The following is an 18,286-nucleotide window of genomic DNA, read 5'->3' as shown; positions in this document are numbered from 1 at the left end:
TTATTTAATTTTATATGGTTCTAGTTTCATATGGTTCTAGTTTTTATGTTTCTAGTTTCATATGGTCTAGGCTTTGTATGGTCTAGGTTTTGTATGGTCTAGGCTTTGTATGATCTAGGCTTTGTATGGTCTAGGCTTTGTATGGTTTAGGCTTTGTAATTTCTGTAAAAAAAAACACGTTAATTTAATTTTATATGGTTCTAGTTTCATATGGTTCTAGTTTTTATATTTCTAGTTTCATATGGTCTAGGCTTTGTATGGTCTAGGTTTTGTATGGTCTAGGCTTTGTATGATCTAGGCTTTGTATGGTCTAGGCTTTGTATGGTTTAGGCTTTGTAATTTCTGTAAAAAAAACACGTTAAAAAATATTTACAGGCACAAACATAAAGATAGTAATTTAATTGTCATACTTATTATATACAATATGTTGCAGATGAAATATTTTTTGAATTTATTTATGAAAATAATTTCTAAGATTTACAAAATTTAATTTACAAAATTTATCTTAGAAATTATTTTCATTTGCAGGGTATAAAATGGGCTGAATATTTTTTAGTTCAGCCTTACTATCATCAATTAATTTGGTGAGGGACTTCCATACCACCGAATTTAAATCAGTTGCAAGTTTTAGTGTGCAGATGGCATGCTTCCAACGCTCATTGTTCGCGAGTTTCTCCACTTCTTCAGAGTTGTAGACGCGCAGCTCGAAGTAGTAGCTGCCTTTCTTCGATGGGTCTGATTGGGATGTATACCCCGACGCAACGCGCCGACTGAGAAAACTTCTCAATTTCGCAGCGCGCACTGGCTTGCTAGTAGATTCATCCTGAAATTGAAAAATATTCAATTTAGTATCATCTGCGATAATTTCAACTCTCTACCTATTATGGTTCATGAGATAAAGCCCGCTGACAGACAGACGTCCGGGCGGACAGCGGTAGCTTAGTAATAGGATCCCACTGGTACCCTTCGGATATGATCCCTAACAAAATAATAACTTTAACAAACTATATTCATAAATTTATATACAGACCAATTGCCTAACAACATTCTTATTGGGAAGTCTTTTAAAAGCTTTAATCCAATAAAATATAAATAAGACAACTCACCTCAGATTCGGTAATAAACCTCCTCCGCTTAACAGATGGACTCGTAGGTGTATTTGGAGACGTTTCGGGTTCAGATTCCGATCCGCTCGATTCGAACGGATTCTTCGGAGCAGAAGAAGTCACCTCCTTTTTCTTGATCGTCTTCTTCCGCTTCACCTCACGTTTCTTCTTAAGAGACTTCGATGTTGATGGGGGCTGCACCAAAGCGATGGGGTCTTCGTCTTCGTCAAATGGATTGATGAAAGATGAAGAGGCCCTGAAAAACAATTTAAGTAACTATCAACATGAAAACTCCAAATAAAAATTCAATAGGTACCTAGTTGCTTAATTCAAAAATAAACATATAAAATAAAAATACTTACATACTTTATTTCGACTGTTGTTGTCGTCGTATCCAAAACTCGGAAAGAAAGGAATGGTGACGCTTAGGATCGACCTATTTATACGCTCGAATTCTAAAACCTCTTTCATAATAAACGAAATGGATTGAAATAAATTAGATTTAAACATTTGCGCATGTAACTTTAAACACTAAATCATCACAACATAAAACTTATATTTGCGAAAGTAATCAGACTAGATTTATACATTCGTATGAACACTGTCTTACGTATAAATTATTGCCGCATCAGCTATAGGTGTTCGATTTTGAAGCATGGAAGACGCTGTTGTTTATAGTTACGCAGTGAATTGAGATCTAACCGTAAAAGGAATGGTATGCGTCGGACTCGCGATAGTTAAAATGTTAAAAGGTTATACATTTTACTACTTTCCATAGGTAGGTATAAAATTTGTGAAAGGTCTAATAATATTTGCTCCTATTTGATGCTTCAATCTTCTTCCTTGCGAATTTGATTTAAAACTTGAGTGGAAATCCTTTAATTTTCGACGTCAAAAAATATCCTGGATCCGTCTCCAAGATGTGAATTGTCTGTGTATCAAATTTCGGCAAGATTCAGCCGTTAGTCTTTAGTTTAGACAGACGCCTTTTTGCATCACTAATCATACTTATTATAAATGCTAAAGTGTGTCTGTTTGTTTGTTTATTGGTTCGTCCTTCAATCACGTCGCAACGGAGCAACGAATCGACATGATTTTTCGTGGGTATAGTAAAAGAACTGGAGAGATATAGACAACTTTTTATCTCGGAAAATCATAGAGTTCCCGCAGGATTTAAAAACCTAAATCCATGCAGATGAAGTCGTGGGGGCATCAGTGAATTTATTATATTAGTACGCATTGTACGTATTTTTTTCGTCCATTAATCTCTATTTATCAAAGTATTTATAACAATCGAAATATATTTAAATAGCGGGAAATGTGTCTAAATTCATCATTAAAGAATTAATTTTCGATAAATAATAATGTATGATAAGCTTGCACACCTTACTAGAAATCTGCTATAATATATTTTTACTAATAAATCTTTATCCAAAATTCATTGTTTGTAGATCAGAATGGAGTTAATATATCCTAAATATCCTCGCTATGCAACTCAAATCGCAAGATTGCGAAGTTTTGATACCTGGCCTCAAGATTTAAATCAAAAACCTCAAGAAATGGCTGATGCTGGTTTTTTTTATACAGGAGATAGTGATCGCGTGATTTGTTACTTTTGTGATGGCAGGCTCAAAGACTGGGGCATCGAAGATCATCCATGGTCGGAGCACGCACGCTGGTTTCCGTCCTGTCCCTATGTTTTACTTGTGAAGGGTGAAACATACCTACAAAGTGATAGCAAAGATGTTTGTGGTGCATCAAAAGTATCTGAACAATTTGTAAATAACAATATAATAAGTTCTTTTGCAGACAGAAACATATTATGTGTTGAAAATATTAAAGAAACACTTTGCTGCAAAATTTGTCTTGTAGAAGAAGTAGCTGCGTGTTATATACCATGTGGTCATGCTATAACGTGTACTAAATGTGCTTTATCGTTGGATAAAATGTTATGTCCGATATGTGGAAAAGCAATCGTTAATGTAATACGAATATATTTCTGATGAGCTATAAACATTTAAAGAGTCTACCTTTATCCAACCTATTATAAGTATGCGCAAGCCTCGAATCAATCGATCGAAATTCATACTAATGAATACAGCAATGCCGGATCAAGCAGAAACACGATCAATATACAAAAATAATTTGAGCGCAACAAATCAAATGGTTAACTATGCGAGAGCAAACTTTTAGACGTAAAATTATCATGCATATGGGCTCGTTCGCATTTCTTATGAATGCCGCAGTCTCGTCGAACTCATCGTATTATATCATCCACTGTGCGGTGCGGGCGTATGATATAGGATCCGCAATAACTAGTCATTGAGGATTTTGTCTCACTGTTGATAGTGATTAATTGTTGCTTGGATTTAGGAATACTCCATTTATTTAATGTGTTGTTGTGGACAGTAGCCTACATTGGGGATCCTGTATCAAAATTCATGGGGATTTTGTATCACGGTGAGCGTAGCGAACGAGCGTTAGCGAGAGTGATCCAAAATCCCCATGGATTTTGATACAGGATCCCCAATTCAACACTACTTACCTATATCTTGAAAATGTCAATGTTGAAAATGGAGAAAGTTTTACCAGGTTTCACCTAATTTTAACTTAAAGAGAAATTAGGAAACCTGTTCCTGTTTGTACATCGAAAAAGAATCATAAAAACCATTGATAGGCCAGGGACTCGCAACCTATCAGGTTTATCTGCTCAAATACTATACTTACCTAGTGCTAAAAAAAGGCAGGCACATTATGCTGTATTATCAGAATATATCGCGAAGTTATGTAAATGGAATGACTCTTATATTTAAAAAAAAAACATTCAAATTTAGATTTTTTTACTTAGCAACACCACATACAACGCGGCAGCATGGTACTTCTATGTAATGTATGGCAAAACTACTTGACAGATTCTGATAAAATTATTGACTGACCGATTCTGATAAAATTATTGACTAACCGATTTCGATATGGAATTTGCATCATATTTAACTTTCACAATAGTGTAGGAACATTTCGTTACGTATCTTATTAGTTATTTGCATTTGGCAATTTGGCATGCCATAATATTGTACAGTAGGTATTTTCTTTTCTTCACTGAATTTATCTCTGTGCTTCATTTGTTAGGGGCACAATATGGGATATAAATAAATATGATACAAGCAAGATAACTTAGTATTAAAATCTTTATTACTTCACTACTTATGATAGGTACCTACCTATTATCAGATACAACAGTGAATTGTAATATTTACATGCGATTGTCGAATTAAATAGGGAAACTATTTACAATAAGTTAAAAAAAACAGCATTTCTTTTTAAAATTATAAATCGCGAAATGTTTGTAAGTCATGTACCGTGTTTAGTTTAAATAAATTAAAATAATAGTATTCAGTTCTAACATTCAATTCTACACAAATAATAACAATGTATGACATTGAAAACGCAACTTATATTAAAAAAAATTACAATTCAGTCTTACATTTTATTTAAGAGCAGGATACTTCCAGGCAAGCTAAAAGGCCCTAAGCGAGATCTGATATCGACAGCTCTAACTGCGAAGTAGTATTTATATCCGGCCATGAACTGTGTCAACGTGCATGCCATAGGCAGTGCCAAAGCTTTGACATCGCCAATTTTTTTCCATAGAGCAGTACTCGGAGGCGACGTAGTCTCCTGGTAAGCGTACAATTGATAACTAGCAATTTCTTCATAGGTATCTTCTTGGTATCCATCTATCTTCCACGATATTACAATTCCATTTTCTACTTTTGACAATTTGAGCTCGGGAGCCGGAGGCAAGGCTTTCCAATTCTGTGGTTGATATTGCTTTACCGATTCTGGTAAAGGTGCCGGATGTCGACTTGGGACTCGCTGCATTCTTACGGCACCAGGATTTTGATTTGGTTTCGCAATCCCAGGTGTAGGAACCCTTTGCCTTGGACCTAAAATATAATGGTTTAGTAAATAGGTTGTTTATATTGGATTTGTTAAAAGCAAGACGTTTCATAACAAAAAATAATTTACCTTGTGGAGAAATTGTTCTCAACATAATAGTCTGTCCAGGTCTGACGCCCACCGGAGTTTGAGAGCCACTAATGGGTATATATACCTTTCGAGGGCTACTAACATTTTGTCCGAATGGTTGTCTGTTCGGTGCCAACAAATTCTGCGGTGGCACTAATCTTACTGGTGGAGCAGCATTACGTGAAATTACTTTGGCTGGTGGCTCATCATCCGTTAAATCTACTGTTAATGAATCATTATTTTGCATTCGACTGTGTGGCCGTTTTTCAGGTTTTGGAAGTGGCGTTGCAGGTAGACCATTGGACACATTAGTGACTGGCGATTTGTTGACGACAGGTCCTGTGACTTGTGGTTTTCCTGGAGTGTTTGCAGGGGATGGTTGTATTTTCATATTGCTGTTGTTAACTGCCGGGACTAATCTGGGCACAGGAATTGGTGAATTATGAGTAGTATTTGTTAGCATTTTCTGAAGCCTTATGTTATTTTGTGCTGGTTTTCCTTGCCGATTGGGTCCACTGTTAGTAGCAGCATTGTTTTTAGCTGTATTAGGATTTTGCGCTTTCTTTCGCACGCCAACTTTGTCGGTCATTAGCACCTGCATACCAACAGATCTTGTTATTTTCAAAGGAGTTATTGGCATATTCGACTTTTTTTTCTGTTCCTCTTGAACTGACTTTAACACAACCTGTAAGTCTCGGTTTTGTTTTGTAAGTGCTGAAGCTTTTTTCTTATATTCTTCAATATTTTGCGCCATAGCTTTAAACTGCGATTTCATTTCACTTAAATTACTTCGGTCTACGACACTTTCAACTATTTTTAAAATGCAGAATTGTTCAAGTTCATCTCTTGTCATATCAGCTAAGTCTTTCTTGTATGTGTTGAGGAAGTTCATTTTCACCAGTGGTTTTTTAGATGCAGGAGTTTCTTCTGGCGTTATTAAGTCTACTTTAGGTTCACTCGTTTTCGTCTCAGCAATACTTGGGGCAGCCACTTCTGCTTGTATTGTGTCTGTAAAATATAACATAAATACTGAATACATGACTACCTACAAGGATTATTCTGATCAACCCTAACTCATTTTCAATTTTATTACAATCATTTCACAAGTTAATATTAATGTCATACATTGTCGTTATTTGTGTATTGTGTATATTATTACAAAAGAATACTATTATCTTAATTTATTATGAATTCGAGAATAGTCAAACGTAAAAATTACAATTCACTGTTGTATGTATCTGATACTAGGTAGGTATCTATCATAATAAGTAGAAGTTATCTTGCTTGTGTCATATTTATTTGTATCCCATATTGTGCCCCTAACAAATGAAGCTCAGAGATAATTTCAGTGAAGAAAAGAAAGTAATACAAACACTATACAATCATATGGCATACCAAATCCTATAACGTCGAAACATTAATCTATATAAATTTTTGTTCATAACAAGCATTTACACAACAAATATTTTTTATCTACACTTATATTAAAATCAAGAATTAAAAAAATAACTTAATGATACATTTTGCTCACGTGCATTTTTAATAATTTGAAAAAAAAAAAAACTACTGTCAAAATGTACCACCAAATACCGGACATAAGTTATTCACCTTACTCCTATATAACATTATAAAGTAAATAATTCCAAACTACATAAACTATAAAATTATTTAAAAAATATCTCATACCTTTTCTGCTATCGGATATTGGAGAAAGCTGTTCTTTATCTTTTAATTCTACTACACTCTCTTGCTTAAGGACCTCATTTTCCGGTTCAGGTTTACTTTCAGTTTTATTTTTCTCATCCTTAGGACTTGATTCTTCATCAATCAGCATAATATCATCATCATCATCGATGTTTATACTCGTACATTCTTTATCACTAGATTTTTTCTTTTGAAGTTCTTCTTTAGGTAAATTTTCCTCCTCATCTGACAAAATGTCTAGTGTGTTGGACAGTTTAGATATATGTTTAAGCTTTTTCTTTTTCTCATCTGTTTCAGCAGCTACTTCATCATTAGAAATGCTTTTATTTTCTTGGATATCGTTTTTCAACTCACTTTCTGCTTTTCTTACTGAAGTATCAATTTTTTCTATATTTATAGGTTCCTTTTCATCGTCTTCATCTTTTTCATCAGCTATGTCAATTACCTCATCAGTATCCATTTGGGTAATTGCAGATTCAGTATTGTTCTTGATCGTGTTTGATCTCCTTTCTTCATTACTATCTTGTATCTCTAGTACCTGTTCTGTATTTTCAATCATATTTTTAGCATCAATTTTGGTTGTATTGTGTACATTTTCTGACATTCTTTCACTCTCATTTTTGTGTTTGCCAATTGCCTGGCTTATTTCTTCAGACTGGCTATTTTTTTGAGCTACATCATGAGTAATGTTTGTTATGTCATCTAGTCTATTCTTGTCAATTGTTTTTTCAGAATTTACAGGTGGAGCTTGCGGGTTATTTTTAAGTTGATTTATTTTACAGTTATCCGCACTTCCTTCATCAAGGTTTGCGATTATGTCTTTTGGTATACTTATTTGGGCATTTTGCCTGTCTTCAATATCACTGTTAATTTGAATTTGTTCTATAACGTTATCTTTGACTTGTCTTCCCTCCTCTTCTTGCTCAAGTTTATTGATTATGGCACTAATTTCATTTTGCTGTTCTTCAAATTTGTCTTGTATCGAACTTTTATCCTCGCATAATTTATCGAACATAACTTTCTCATTATGATCATTAGATTGTGCCTCAGTTTTATTTTCTTTCGCACTGTTGTTTGAATATTCTGGTGCCTCCAGCTCATATTTTACTTTTTCAAGCATACTTCCCTTTTCTGAATGTAATTCCTCAATTTTTTTTTCTGTTACATTAGTGTTCACGTTATCTTGTACTTCAAATGTAACATCCATTTCACTATTCTCTCTGTTTCCTGGCTCAATTTCATTTTCTATTTCGCTGGTTACTTTAACTTGATCGTCAATAGTATTCTCCATCAAATTATCAACTTTTACTATATCTTCTATAACACTATTGTTAACTTCATCCCGTTCTTCAAATGAAACGTCCATCACACTAATTTTTTCATTTCCTTCCTGAATTTTATCGTTTGTAACATTAGCGTTAATTTTGGAGTGTTTTTCAAATGTAACATCCATTTCACTATCGTCCTCTTTTCCTTGCTCAGTTTGGTCTTCTTTAACTTGATCCTCAATCGCATTATTCAATTTAACATCTTCCTTAATTTTATCTTCTGTTACACTGCTGGTAACTTTATTCTTTTCGTCAATTGCAACATCCATCTCGATATTCTCCTCACTTTGTATCTCAGTTTTATCTTTTATTTCATGGGTCATATCGATTTTTCCCACACATTTATCTGCTGTACTACTGACACCGTTGTCATCTTTACCCTGTTCTTCAATTATAATATCCAATTCCATATTTTCCGCAGTTTCGTTTCCTATTTTTTCTCTACATTCATGGGTCTCTTCAACTAGTTCCTTAATTTTATCTGCAGTTATATTGATGTTAATCTTATCCTGCTCTTCCATTGTAACATCAATGTTAATATTTTCTTGACTAGGTTTTTCAATTTTGTTTTCTATTTTATGGGTCACTTCATTTAGTTGCTCAACTTTATCATCTGCTGTTATAGTTATGTTAATCTTATCCTGTTCTTTAATCGTAACATCCACCTCAACACTTTCTTTGTTTACAATTTTTTCTTTTGTTTTATTATTCACTTCAATTTCCTTTTGATTTGCACTTTTATCTTCCATTTTATGGGTCATTTCAATTTTATCTGCTATTATATGGATGTTCACCTTATCCTGTTCTTCATTAGTAATATCCATCTCAATATTTTCCTGATTTTGTTTTTTATTATTATATTCTGTTTCATTGGTCACTTCTACTCCACTTTGGTTTTCAATTCTATCTTCTGCTTCTACATCGGTCACTTCAACTTGTTCATCAATTGTATCTACTTTTACGATGTTGTTCATCTTATCCTGTTCATCAATTGTAATATCCACCTCAATATTTTCCTGATTTTGTTTTTCAGTTTTGTTTTCCATTTCATTAGTTACTACAAATTGGTCCTCAACTGTATCTTCAATATCACTATTAACAAGATTGTCAATTTTAATTTTCCTCATACTGATGTTCACATCATGTTGTGTCTCAACATTGTCTTTCTCAGTATTCGCTTTTACTTGTTCCTCATTCTCTATTTTATTTTCTAACAGTCTGTTGCTTAGTACATCTTTATCCAACTCACAATTCTGTTTATTTTCTAGCTTGTTCTTATTCTTAATCTCACTATTATTTTTATGTTCTACATTACAGAATCCTATCTCTATTTTTTCTTCAACTGGTATATGTAATTTAATTGTTATCTGACTATTTACTGTTTCTTGGAAATCTTTTTTATCGTTTTCATTATTTTCTGTAGATTGTTTATCACGTATTTTAAGGTCTTCAAAATTATCATTACTTTTTTGATTCAAAATAGGTATCTGGTTTGTTGCAATAGACTGAATAGCTTGATCAACTGCGTCAACATTTGCATCAACTTCAATTTCTTGATTTTTTACACATTCGTCAGTAATGTTATCAATACGTGCACTTTGAATTAAGCTAGTATTAATAAATTTTTCACTCAGAGACTCTTGCTGAATGGTTGACATCTTCGTTTGAACACTTATTTCTGTGTCAGTGTCTGCCATTAGTTGCATTATTCAACATTTCCATACACTTTTTACGCGCAGATTATCTGAAATTAATGAAAAAAAATATACAAATAAAAGTTTATTACATAAGTTAATTTATCCATCTTACTGATATAATAAATGAGATACGAATTAGATAACCAAAAGTTAACATAGGTAGGGGTATATAATCCATGCAAAATACAATAGTAACCTATAAATTATTGACTGACTCGCCCTGGTTTTGTCAGGTTGAATTTAGTTAGGACACAGATACAAAACCTCAAGATTCTACGCCCAGCGATTTGAGCTGATACGTCAGTCAGACAGTTTCTCCATTTATTAGGATTTCGTACCAAATGCCAAATGGGAACCTATTACCAGTTTTACGAATATCGTAAAACTGTGCTATTACTATGTCTGTGCTGTCTGTCTGCCTATCCGTCCGCTTGTCTGTCAGAGCTTCAAATATACTAGGTATTATAGTAGGTAGTTAGTTGAAGTTTCCACAGGGTACGTTTTTTAAATCCCCTTTCAAAGAAAAAATAGAAACTCCCATTCTCTGACCCCCATGGGGGTTCGCATACAAAAATCCTCGAAGTAATTTGTTTTATAAGAATATTTGTTTGCGGTAATAAATTTAAGTTTCTTTGGTCAGATTTTCATACCTAATCCATAGTAAAATAAAAAAACCGGTCAAGTACGAGTCGGGCCTCGCTCTATTAGGGTTCCGTACATAATTTATGGTGTATGAAATATTTGTTTTTCGACCTACGACATCGTAGTAAACTGTGAAAGAAAAACCCAAGTATTTCAGTATTTGTTGTTTAAATACAGTATTTGGTACATAATATACCGAAATTTCATATAACTAACTAGTTTAGTTTTCGAGATAGCCCCAGTCACAAAAATGGTCTAAAACTGACGACTTTGACGTCCCCCATTTCTTTATTTTTTAAGAAAAAAAAAATATGGCCGTACTCAACTCAATGAGCTCTAAACAATGATACCCCACTAACAATGCTAGAGTAAGAAAAAAAAAATTTTGTCGGCTCCTTTTTCATGTATGGGAAAAGCCCCCAGCAAAATAATTTAATTGCATTTTTTAATTTAATATTTGGTTTTAGTTCAACGTTCTACACGAAAAACCTACCAAACATTCGGATTTGTAACTCATTTCGTCTACGAGCTAGAGACGTGTGACACGCGGACAGACGTACAGACGGACAAACAGACAGACAGACAGAAAGCAGAGTGACATTAATAGGGCTCCATTTTACCTTTCGGGTACGGAACCCAAAAATTAGTGTTCCGTACTCAGAAAAGGTCGAATCAGGCATCACCGTCAGTCAGCTGCTACCATTTCAGCGTTTTGTTTTTATCGCATTGATGTCATCTAGCTTGTTATATTTTACTAGAATTATATATTTTGTGTAGTGGTACAGATAACAGATTTTGGCATAGAGATAGTTGAAATGACGGAGAGTAAGATTAGCTACTTTATCCTGGAAAACCAATGAGTTCCCACGGGATATTTATAAACCTATTGGATTTAGTTCGCTCGCTAGACAACCATACAAATATAACCTTGATTATTCATATCGCCGCAGACTAAGATCATAGATGGCGTGGACTATTTACGCGTTAGTGGCGCCGCCTTTATTTTATCCTTCATTGATGTCATCCATTGCGATTGCGATATTGTTACCACTTCTGCGATTGGATTGTATGTCCATATTATATTTTATACTATACTTCCAGATTTTTAAATCGAATATAATATAGTTTGTAGAAGATTACTGCATTTTTTGTAAAAGCCGCAGCGCTAAGTTTTGTCAGTGACAAATTTTTGAACTAATATTACAACTGAGAAATGCTGTTTAAAATGGCGGATAGTGAGTGGCAGTCATACAGATATTATTCATCCAAGGTGGCAGTAAAGTGTAAATAACAAATTGTTTTGTCGGCATCGGCAAAATCGACAAGAGGAGAGCTAGATTTTTAATTAGATTTTTTTATTTCACAATTTTTAATGGCCTCAATGTATTAAAATATGCTATGCCTGGTTAAAAACCTACTGTTTACTAAGCTATTACACTGATCGCGAGCGATTTACTTTCATCCATTCAAGAGTTCTGTTCTCCATCCCCGAAGATTTTCGCCATTCATCAGATTTTCGCCAAACTAAAATAGACAAAACCACCTCTGAAATATAACCTACCAAACAAAAAATAATTTTCAAAATCGGTTCATAATTGGCGGAGTAATCACGTAACAAATATGTAATAAAAAATACAGTCGAATTGTAAACCTCCTTTTTTTAAAGTCGGTTAAAAATTAGCTTCGACATGCAACTTAAATGGATCATTTAAGTTGCTTAACAAAACTTAATTTAGGCGAAAATAGTTACTTAAAGTAAAAAAAAAAATTAAAAAAGCCGTCTTCAACATACATACACGTGTAGAAACAAAAAAATATTTTTTTACTTTGTAATAGTTTTGGAAGTCGATTGGTTTATAAAGAAATTTAAACTTTTTAGTATAAGTGGTCATTGCTTGGTAGGTGCTTAAAACATCAATTCACCAGCAAAACTATACAAATCCTCACGCTTAGGAGTTCAGTACCTTGCCGCATCAGGATCGAAGAGTTGGAACTTGGAATTCAATAACAAAGTCTATGCTCGGTATTTGCAATATTATTTCACTAGGAACAGTTCCTGAATCCCGATGGTGTGGTGGTGGATGAGTGCTATACCCTGCATCATCAGGTTTGAGGAGTTCAGAATTGAAGTGTAATCATGAAGCCGTTGTTTGATACCTAAAATATCAATTCACCATCAGAATTTCCCGAATACCCTCGACTTAAGAGTTCAGTACCTTGCAGCATCAGGATTGAGTTGTGATCCGAAGTTCAAGGTATAATAAAAAAGGTAATATAGTCAATGCTCGGTACCAAAAATAATATTGCACTATCCGCAGTTTCTGAATCACTATAGTTGAGGAGTGCTGTACATCATCAGAGTTGAAGAGTTGGGACTCGGAATCCAAGCATGAAGTGGTTGCTTGGTACCTTTAATATTAATTCACACTTCCCTAATCTTGATAACTGCGGGTGGGCAGTAATCCCGCAGCATCAGGATTAAGGAGTTGGATTCAGAATTTTTTATGGGACTAAGTCCCAAACTGTTGATTTAAAAAAATTGCAAATCGGCTCAGAAACCTCGAAAAAATCGATGAAAATAAAATCAAAAAAATACTGCAATCAGTTAAAATTGCAATCTGACTTCACAGTAACCTAAAAACCTATATGTTAGCGAAAAATTTTAAAGTTGGGAATATAAAATACCAGAAAAAAATTGATGTTAACAGGAATACGTGTAATATTAAATGATAGAAATAAAAACAATACGGATCGGAAAAATGCTACAACCAGCCAAAACAGTTTCAATTGCAATTTACATACCTACAAAAAAGATCAACAATCAACATACGAAAAACAAAATGGCGGGCGAAGCAGCGGTTCACTGCGCCCAGTACCGGAATAAATTCCGCCTGGCGGGGACTAGAGAGCTGCACTCCGATACGTCAATCCTTTGCAGACGTCACATCACCAAGCTTGCTGTCGCTTCACGCTGCCATTCACGCTCAACGAACGAGAGAGAGACAGACTAAAAGACAAAAAATGAGGTGAAGGTGGAATACGGAACGGCGGCGGAGTTACGTTGAACAAGAGATTAGACGCCGAGTGAAATTTGTGATGGGTTAACAAAGCTAGTCACACAAGTTGGCACTGATCTGTTAATTTGTTTATTTGTATGGCGAAGCGAGCTGTCAAATTATCCGAAAGGGGCGCTGTTCATTTTTTCATCAAATATAAAATTGACATTTTAACGCTAACTCCTTTGATGAGGTTTCTCCCACAAGTGACATTTGAGGTTCGGGGTCGATAAAAACGAGTTACATTACAGTTTGTAACCAGTTTACAATTCAAAGTAACGAACTGTTTGCCCGCTAAATTCAAAGTTTTTGGAGATTTAAAAAAAATCTAATTTTGACAACGATTGAACAATAGAGGCTGTCAAACTATGCATATGACAGCAAGCAACCACCTCACAATCGGAAAAAACATCGAATAACCTCGGTGCGCTTATACCTGCTTAAATTTAAAAAAAAACCGGAACAAATAAAATTACAAATTCTGCAATGTCCAAATTTAAAAAACTGCAATGTCTAACTTAAAAAAAAATAGGTAGTTACAATTACAAAATTATACATACGGAACCCTAAAAAGTTGAAAAAACGATAAGTAAACACAGCAATATATACATACTAGTAAATATACATATGCCTAAATAATAAGTAGGTACTTACTGTACTTCTTCCTAACAATAACTCTAATAAATATTTTTTTAATAATAATATTATTTAAGGATGTTTGCGCAAGAGATCAAAGAAGAAAAAGAACAATTAAGAAGATTTCAATATCCGTAGACACAAGCGCACTCAAACACGACTCTTGCCAAACTGACTAGCAGAAAGAGAAAGAAGAAAATGGCCGCCGGCATAGTAGCGACGTAGCTCGTGGCAAGAACTCAAACTAATAATACAGAACACGCTCAGTCCAGAGAACGCCGCACTTATGCACGAAAATGGTCCGATCCCGGCGAGAACGAGATAGTCATAGCTCTCGGTAGTGTACAAAAAAGAGACGGCGAATTGACATTCGAGTTGAAATACTTTTTCTGCACATTACTCTATGCCACATGTACTCATTGCACGGGATTTCTACATACTACGCACACAGTGACATCGTGATCTCATTCTCTTGTATTCTACATTTGTGTAATCATAAATCTCCTGTTTATTATTATCATCATTTTAGAACGTAATCTTCGATAAGTAACTAGGTAGATAGGTACATATTTCGAAACCTACTTACAAATTCTTACGTAAAAATTAGGTAGGAAAGTATATTAAATACCCACGTAGATAAGTAATTATTTATTAAGTGATTAAAATGCAGATGCACCAGATAAATATTGGTTCCTCAATAGCAAGTGAGAAGGTATATGATTATTATTTCGTAAATTAATAAAACGATCTTAGAAATAGTTCTCAATTTATAGGGATCATGCGACGTTGCCACACCGCGCAGAAGAGGGCACCTCGAGACTCGAGTGGGCCGGCTGACACGGAGCCGAAATTGAACGAACGTTGCCGATTAACGCCGAAGCCGTCTGGCCAGAACCAAATCAGCTAACAGACGTCATCAATATAAATTATGCATTTTTCTGACAGCTATTTCTAGAGCAGATAGGTGCCACTTCATCAGGACATCATGATCGATTCGAAGCCATAGTGATGATGATCATGACCTATAAACATTATTACTCCAACGTTCCTTTTATTCTCAAAAATATCAGAAGTAGGTACTAACCTAGTACCTTTTAGAAGTTGGATATCTAGCAACACAATAGGCTCCTAAATCGCGTTTTTGTCTACCTACCTACCTAGTCTAGTATCCCTATTTACGTTCAGCAATATAAACCGAATCATCCTGTGGAACCACTTTGCCTATAATACTTTATGGAGATAAGTGTGCCCAACTCTCAACTTTTATCAGTGGAAATTAAAATGATAAACATACAACGCTGTTTTCGTTTGAACATTACTATCACACCAAGTGTCAGCACCAGCAATGGATGCCGTGCATTTGGATAGTCTACATAGGAAGGAATCGGAGACGCAATAAAAATATTCAAAGAAGAATGGTTCTTTTTTCTCTCTCTTTTTATTTTCATGGTTTTTTTTGCAATTTATATTATATTTAGTAATTAATTGATAAATAGGTATGTACCTAGGTTAATCGTGTGAGTGATGTATCTTATTAATATAGTCCGGTCGATCACGAATATTTATTTATAAATACCTAGGTAGATTATGATATTATGTTGGTAGGTACTGTAGGTAGTCTCACAAAAAAACACGAATGGAGGTACCTACCTACCTCATTATTAAAACAGTTCGATACTCTGGATAAATGGTCAACTCATAAGTCAAGGAAAGTAACAAATATGTCGCGCGCGAAGTCCATACAAAATGGCGGATCACGCTGCCGCAAAGGATGAAACCATTGAAACATTTACTTAGGTCGGTACCTAGTACATATTCAATATTCGAAATCAATTTGTTTTAATATATCTTTTACAAAACGAGTAGGTAACTGTGTCACTCAATACTCTATGAGGTTGAAAAGTTGAAATAGTGAGGGGCAATCCCATGACGATACTCTTATTATTAAGTAAAAATTATTTTATTTTTAACTCAGTTTCGGCCAAGATCTAGACGTGTAGGTATAGGTACTACACAACTTGAAATCATATTCATAGCACATCAAGAATGTAAGAAATGTGAGGATAAGACGGAAAAGTTAGAGAATGACATGCAGTAGACTGAGACCATGATTTCATCATTCTGGATTTAAAAAATATGATTAGAACTGTAGGTGCATTTTACATATGATAGATGGACATTTTAGAGAAACTTTTGGAGAAGGTTAGCTAAATAAGTAGGAAGTAGGTATATTAGAATTTATATTAGAATTCGGCTCATAATTAATCTGTGTGACTTCAATAATTATCACCGCAAAACACAATAAAATTGTGTGTGGCCGCGCACGTAATCGTAATAATAATATGCTGGCAGCAATGAGTAACCTTGCGTTTGCCGTTTACTTCCACAGCGCAGCAAAACGCGACGTTGCCGCACTTATGATCGAGTCAGATATAGTAGCATCGATTGTTGTATGGTTCCAACTTTCATGGGTTGTGATACTTGTGATTATCACAACCTGTCAACTAGACTACTGCTACTACTACTAATTCTACTCCTGGCTTCTACAATAAAATTATTTTGTTATGCTAAAGATAGTCCCCAGATTAGTATCCTAACCTAATTTTAGAGATAAGGATTATACAATTTCGTGACGTGTGCGGTTTGAACTTTGAGCTCAGTTCAGGTCAATATGAATAAACCAGTCTTCTGCAGGTTTAAATTGCTAAATAAGTATATTATCCAGCGTAGGTACCACTATAAAGTTTGACAAGCGACACGTGGACTGCATTGCTTCTCAAGAAAAATGTAAGAGTTCGGAGGAGATGCGAAGAGTGCGAACCAAAATTTTAATTTTAGTACATAAGTAACTAGTTATGAAACTAAATAAAAAGTTAGGGTTGAGGACTTGTTGAGGAGTCGTGATGATAAAATGATAAGATACCTAAGATACCTACAATATGTATCTATAACAAGATTTTTAAAATTACTTAAGAAAAAACTGCTGCGAAAAATCCTAAAAGGAAAAGTAAGTGAATCGATGACGGAAGAGAACGGAATATCACGAAGCCGTAACAAATGTCACTCCTGTCACCAGCTCTGAATTTGTGCTCGAACATCTGAAATGAAAAAAAAAACTTTGTAAGCACTCACCTTTCAGCATTGAGAAGTTTAGCAGGTGTCCACTTTTGAGTATGATCAGGTTATACGCTTTCGAACCACAGTAATTGCAGTATCTCGGAAGAGAGAAGGTGATCGAATGCACAAGCGTGCGCGATTTCCGCGCGGACGGCAACAACCGCCATTTTGTCGTGGGGCGTTAAATGAGTTCGAGCAGTATAGAGAATATAGCCGTCTCTTCTTTTCTCGCTGGCCTCGATTCGACGATCCAGCTGTAACTAGTTTGTTCTGTACTTCTTATCTACAAATATGTAGTTCTTTATTGTAGTCTACTTCTCTTCTTTCGAATTATCGATTTAAGGATGCACTTCTTCAAAATTCAGCGGTTTTCAGTTTTCATGACAAATTAAAAGACACAATTCGAATTCGTAATTTTCTGAATTTTCTTTTCTTGCTTACAATAATAAAATGACATCTAATGTCAAAATTCCGGTTGCGTCATCGTTTCGTTTGTTTCTTGCTTTTAATCCATACTTTTAATTTGATTTTTGTGTACGTAGGTGTTCTAAATCAAATGTTTTGGTCATTGACTTCATTGAAACTATTAATAACTTCAGCATTATACAGGCGCCTTGATTACGATAAATTGACAACTACAATGTCACGATCGCAATCACCTTGATGCTCGCTCACTATTGGACACAATGCATCATTGCAACAAGAGTTCCATAAATTCAGCCAATCACAACAATTACGATTGTAATAATGATTGATGCATTGAACTATTATGTACTAACGTTGATTTGATGCAGGTTTTTCGGAATTGACCTACTGCCTATTATGTATTTTGAGCTACTGCTCTATCTTAGTGGGTACCTACTGCTAAAAGATATATTCCTTTTTTAAATCGCGAAGTACCTACCTAGTACCTACCTAGATACCTACTTAGGTTGTGCTTAGGTACAATAATATTGTTTCAAATCTAGCGT

The 18,286-nt window shown here is 34.6% G+C and overlaps 1 protein-coding gene across 6 annotated transcripts; it reads right to left on the bottom strand.

Annotated features, from left to right (window-relative positions):
- Window positions 1–4,276: 4,276 nt before the first annotated feature.
- LOC123868573 (activating transcription factor 7-interacting protein 1) lies at window positions 4,277–17,889 on the bottom strand. 6 transcript variants are annotated; one of them, XM_045911138.1, is made up of 6 exons: window positions 14,217–14,360; window positions 13,309–13,513; window positions 12,471–12,663; window positions 6,822–9,911; window positions 5,136–6,143; window positions 4,277–5,053 (listed from the first exon to the last, which is right to left on the bottom strand). In XM_045911138.1, the coding sequence occupies exons 4-6, from the start codon at window positions 9,871–9,873 to the stop codon at window positions 4,587–4,589; spliced, it is 4,527 nt and encodes a 1,508-aa protein (XP_045767094.1). In that variant the 5' UTR covers window positions 9,874–9,911; window positions 12,471–12,663; window positions 13,309–13,513; window positions 14,217–14,360; the 3' UTR covers window positions 4,277–4,586. The 6 variants fall into 6 exon arrangements, with proteins under 6 accessions (XP_045767094.1, XP_045767095.1, XP_045767096.1 ...); XM_045911139.1 differs by lacking the exon at window positions 13,309–13,513; XM_045911140.1 differs by lacking the exons at window positions 13,309–13,513; window positions 14,217–14,360 and having other exon boundaries at window positions 6,822–8,105; window positions 8,337–9,911; window positions 12,471–12,752.
- Window positions 17,890–18,286: the final 397 nt, after the last annotated feature.

Source organism: Maniola jurtina, chromosome 9 (genome assembly GCF_905333055.1).
Source record: "Maniola jurtina chromosome 9, ilManJurt1.1, whole genome shotgun sequence".
Classification (NCBI taxonomy): Eukaryota; Metazoa; Arthropoda; class Insecta; order Lepidoptera; family Nymphalidae; genus Maniola; species Maniola jurtina.
The sequence above is the reverse complement of the archived record's forward strand: the minus strand, read 5'-3'. Positions and strand labels throughout refer to the sequence as shown.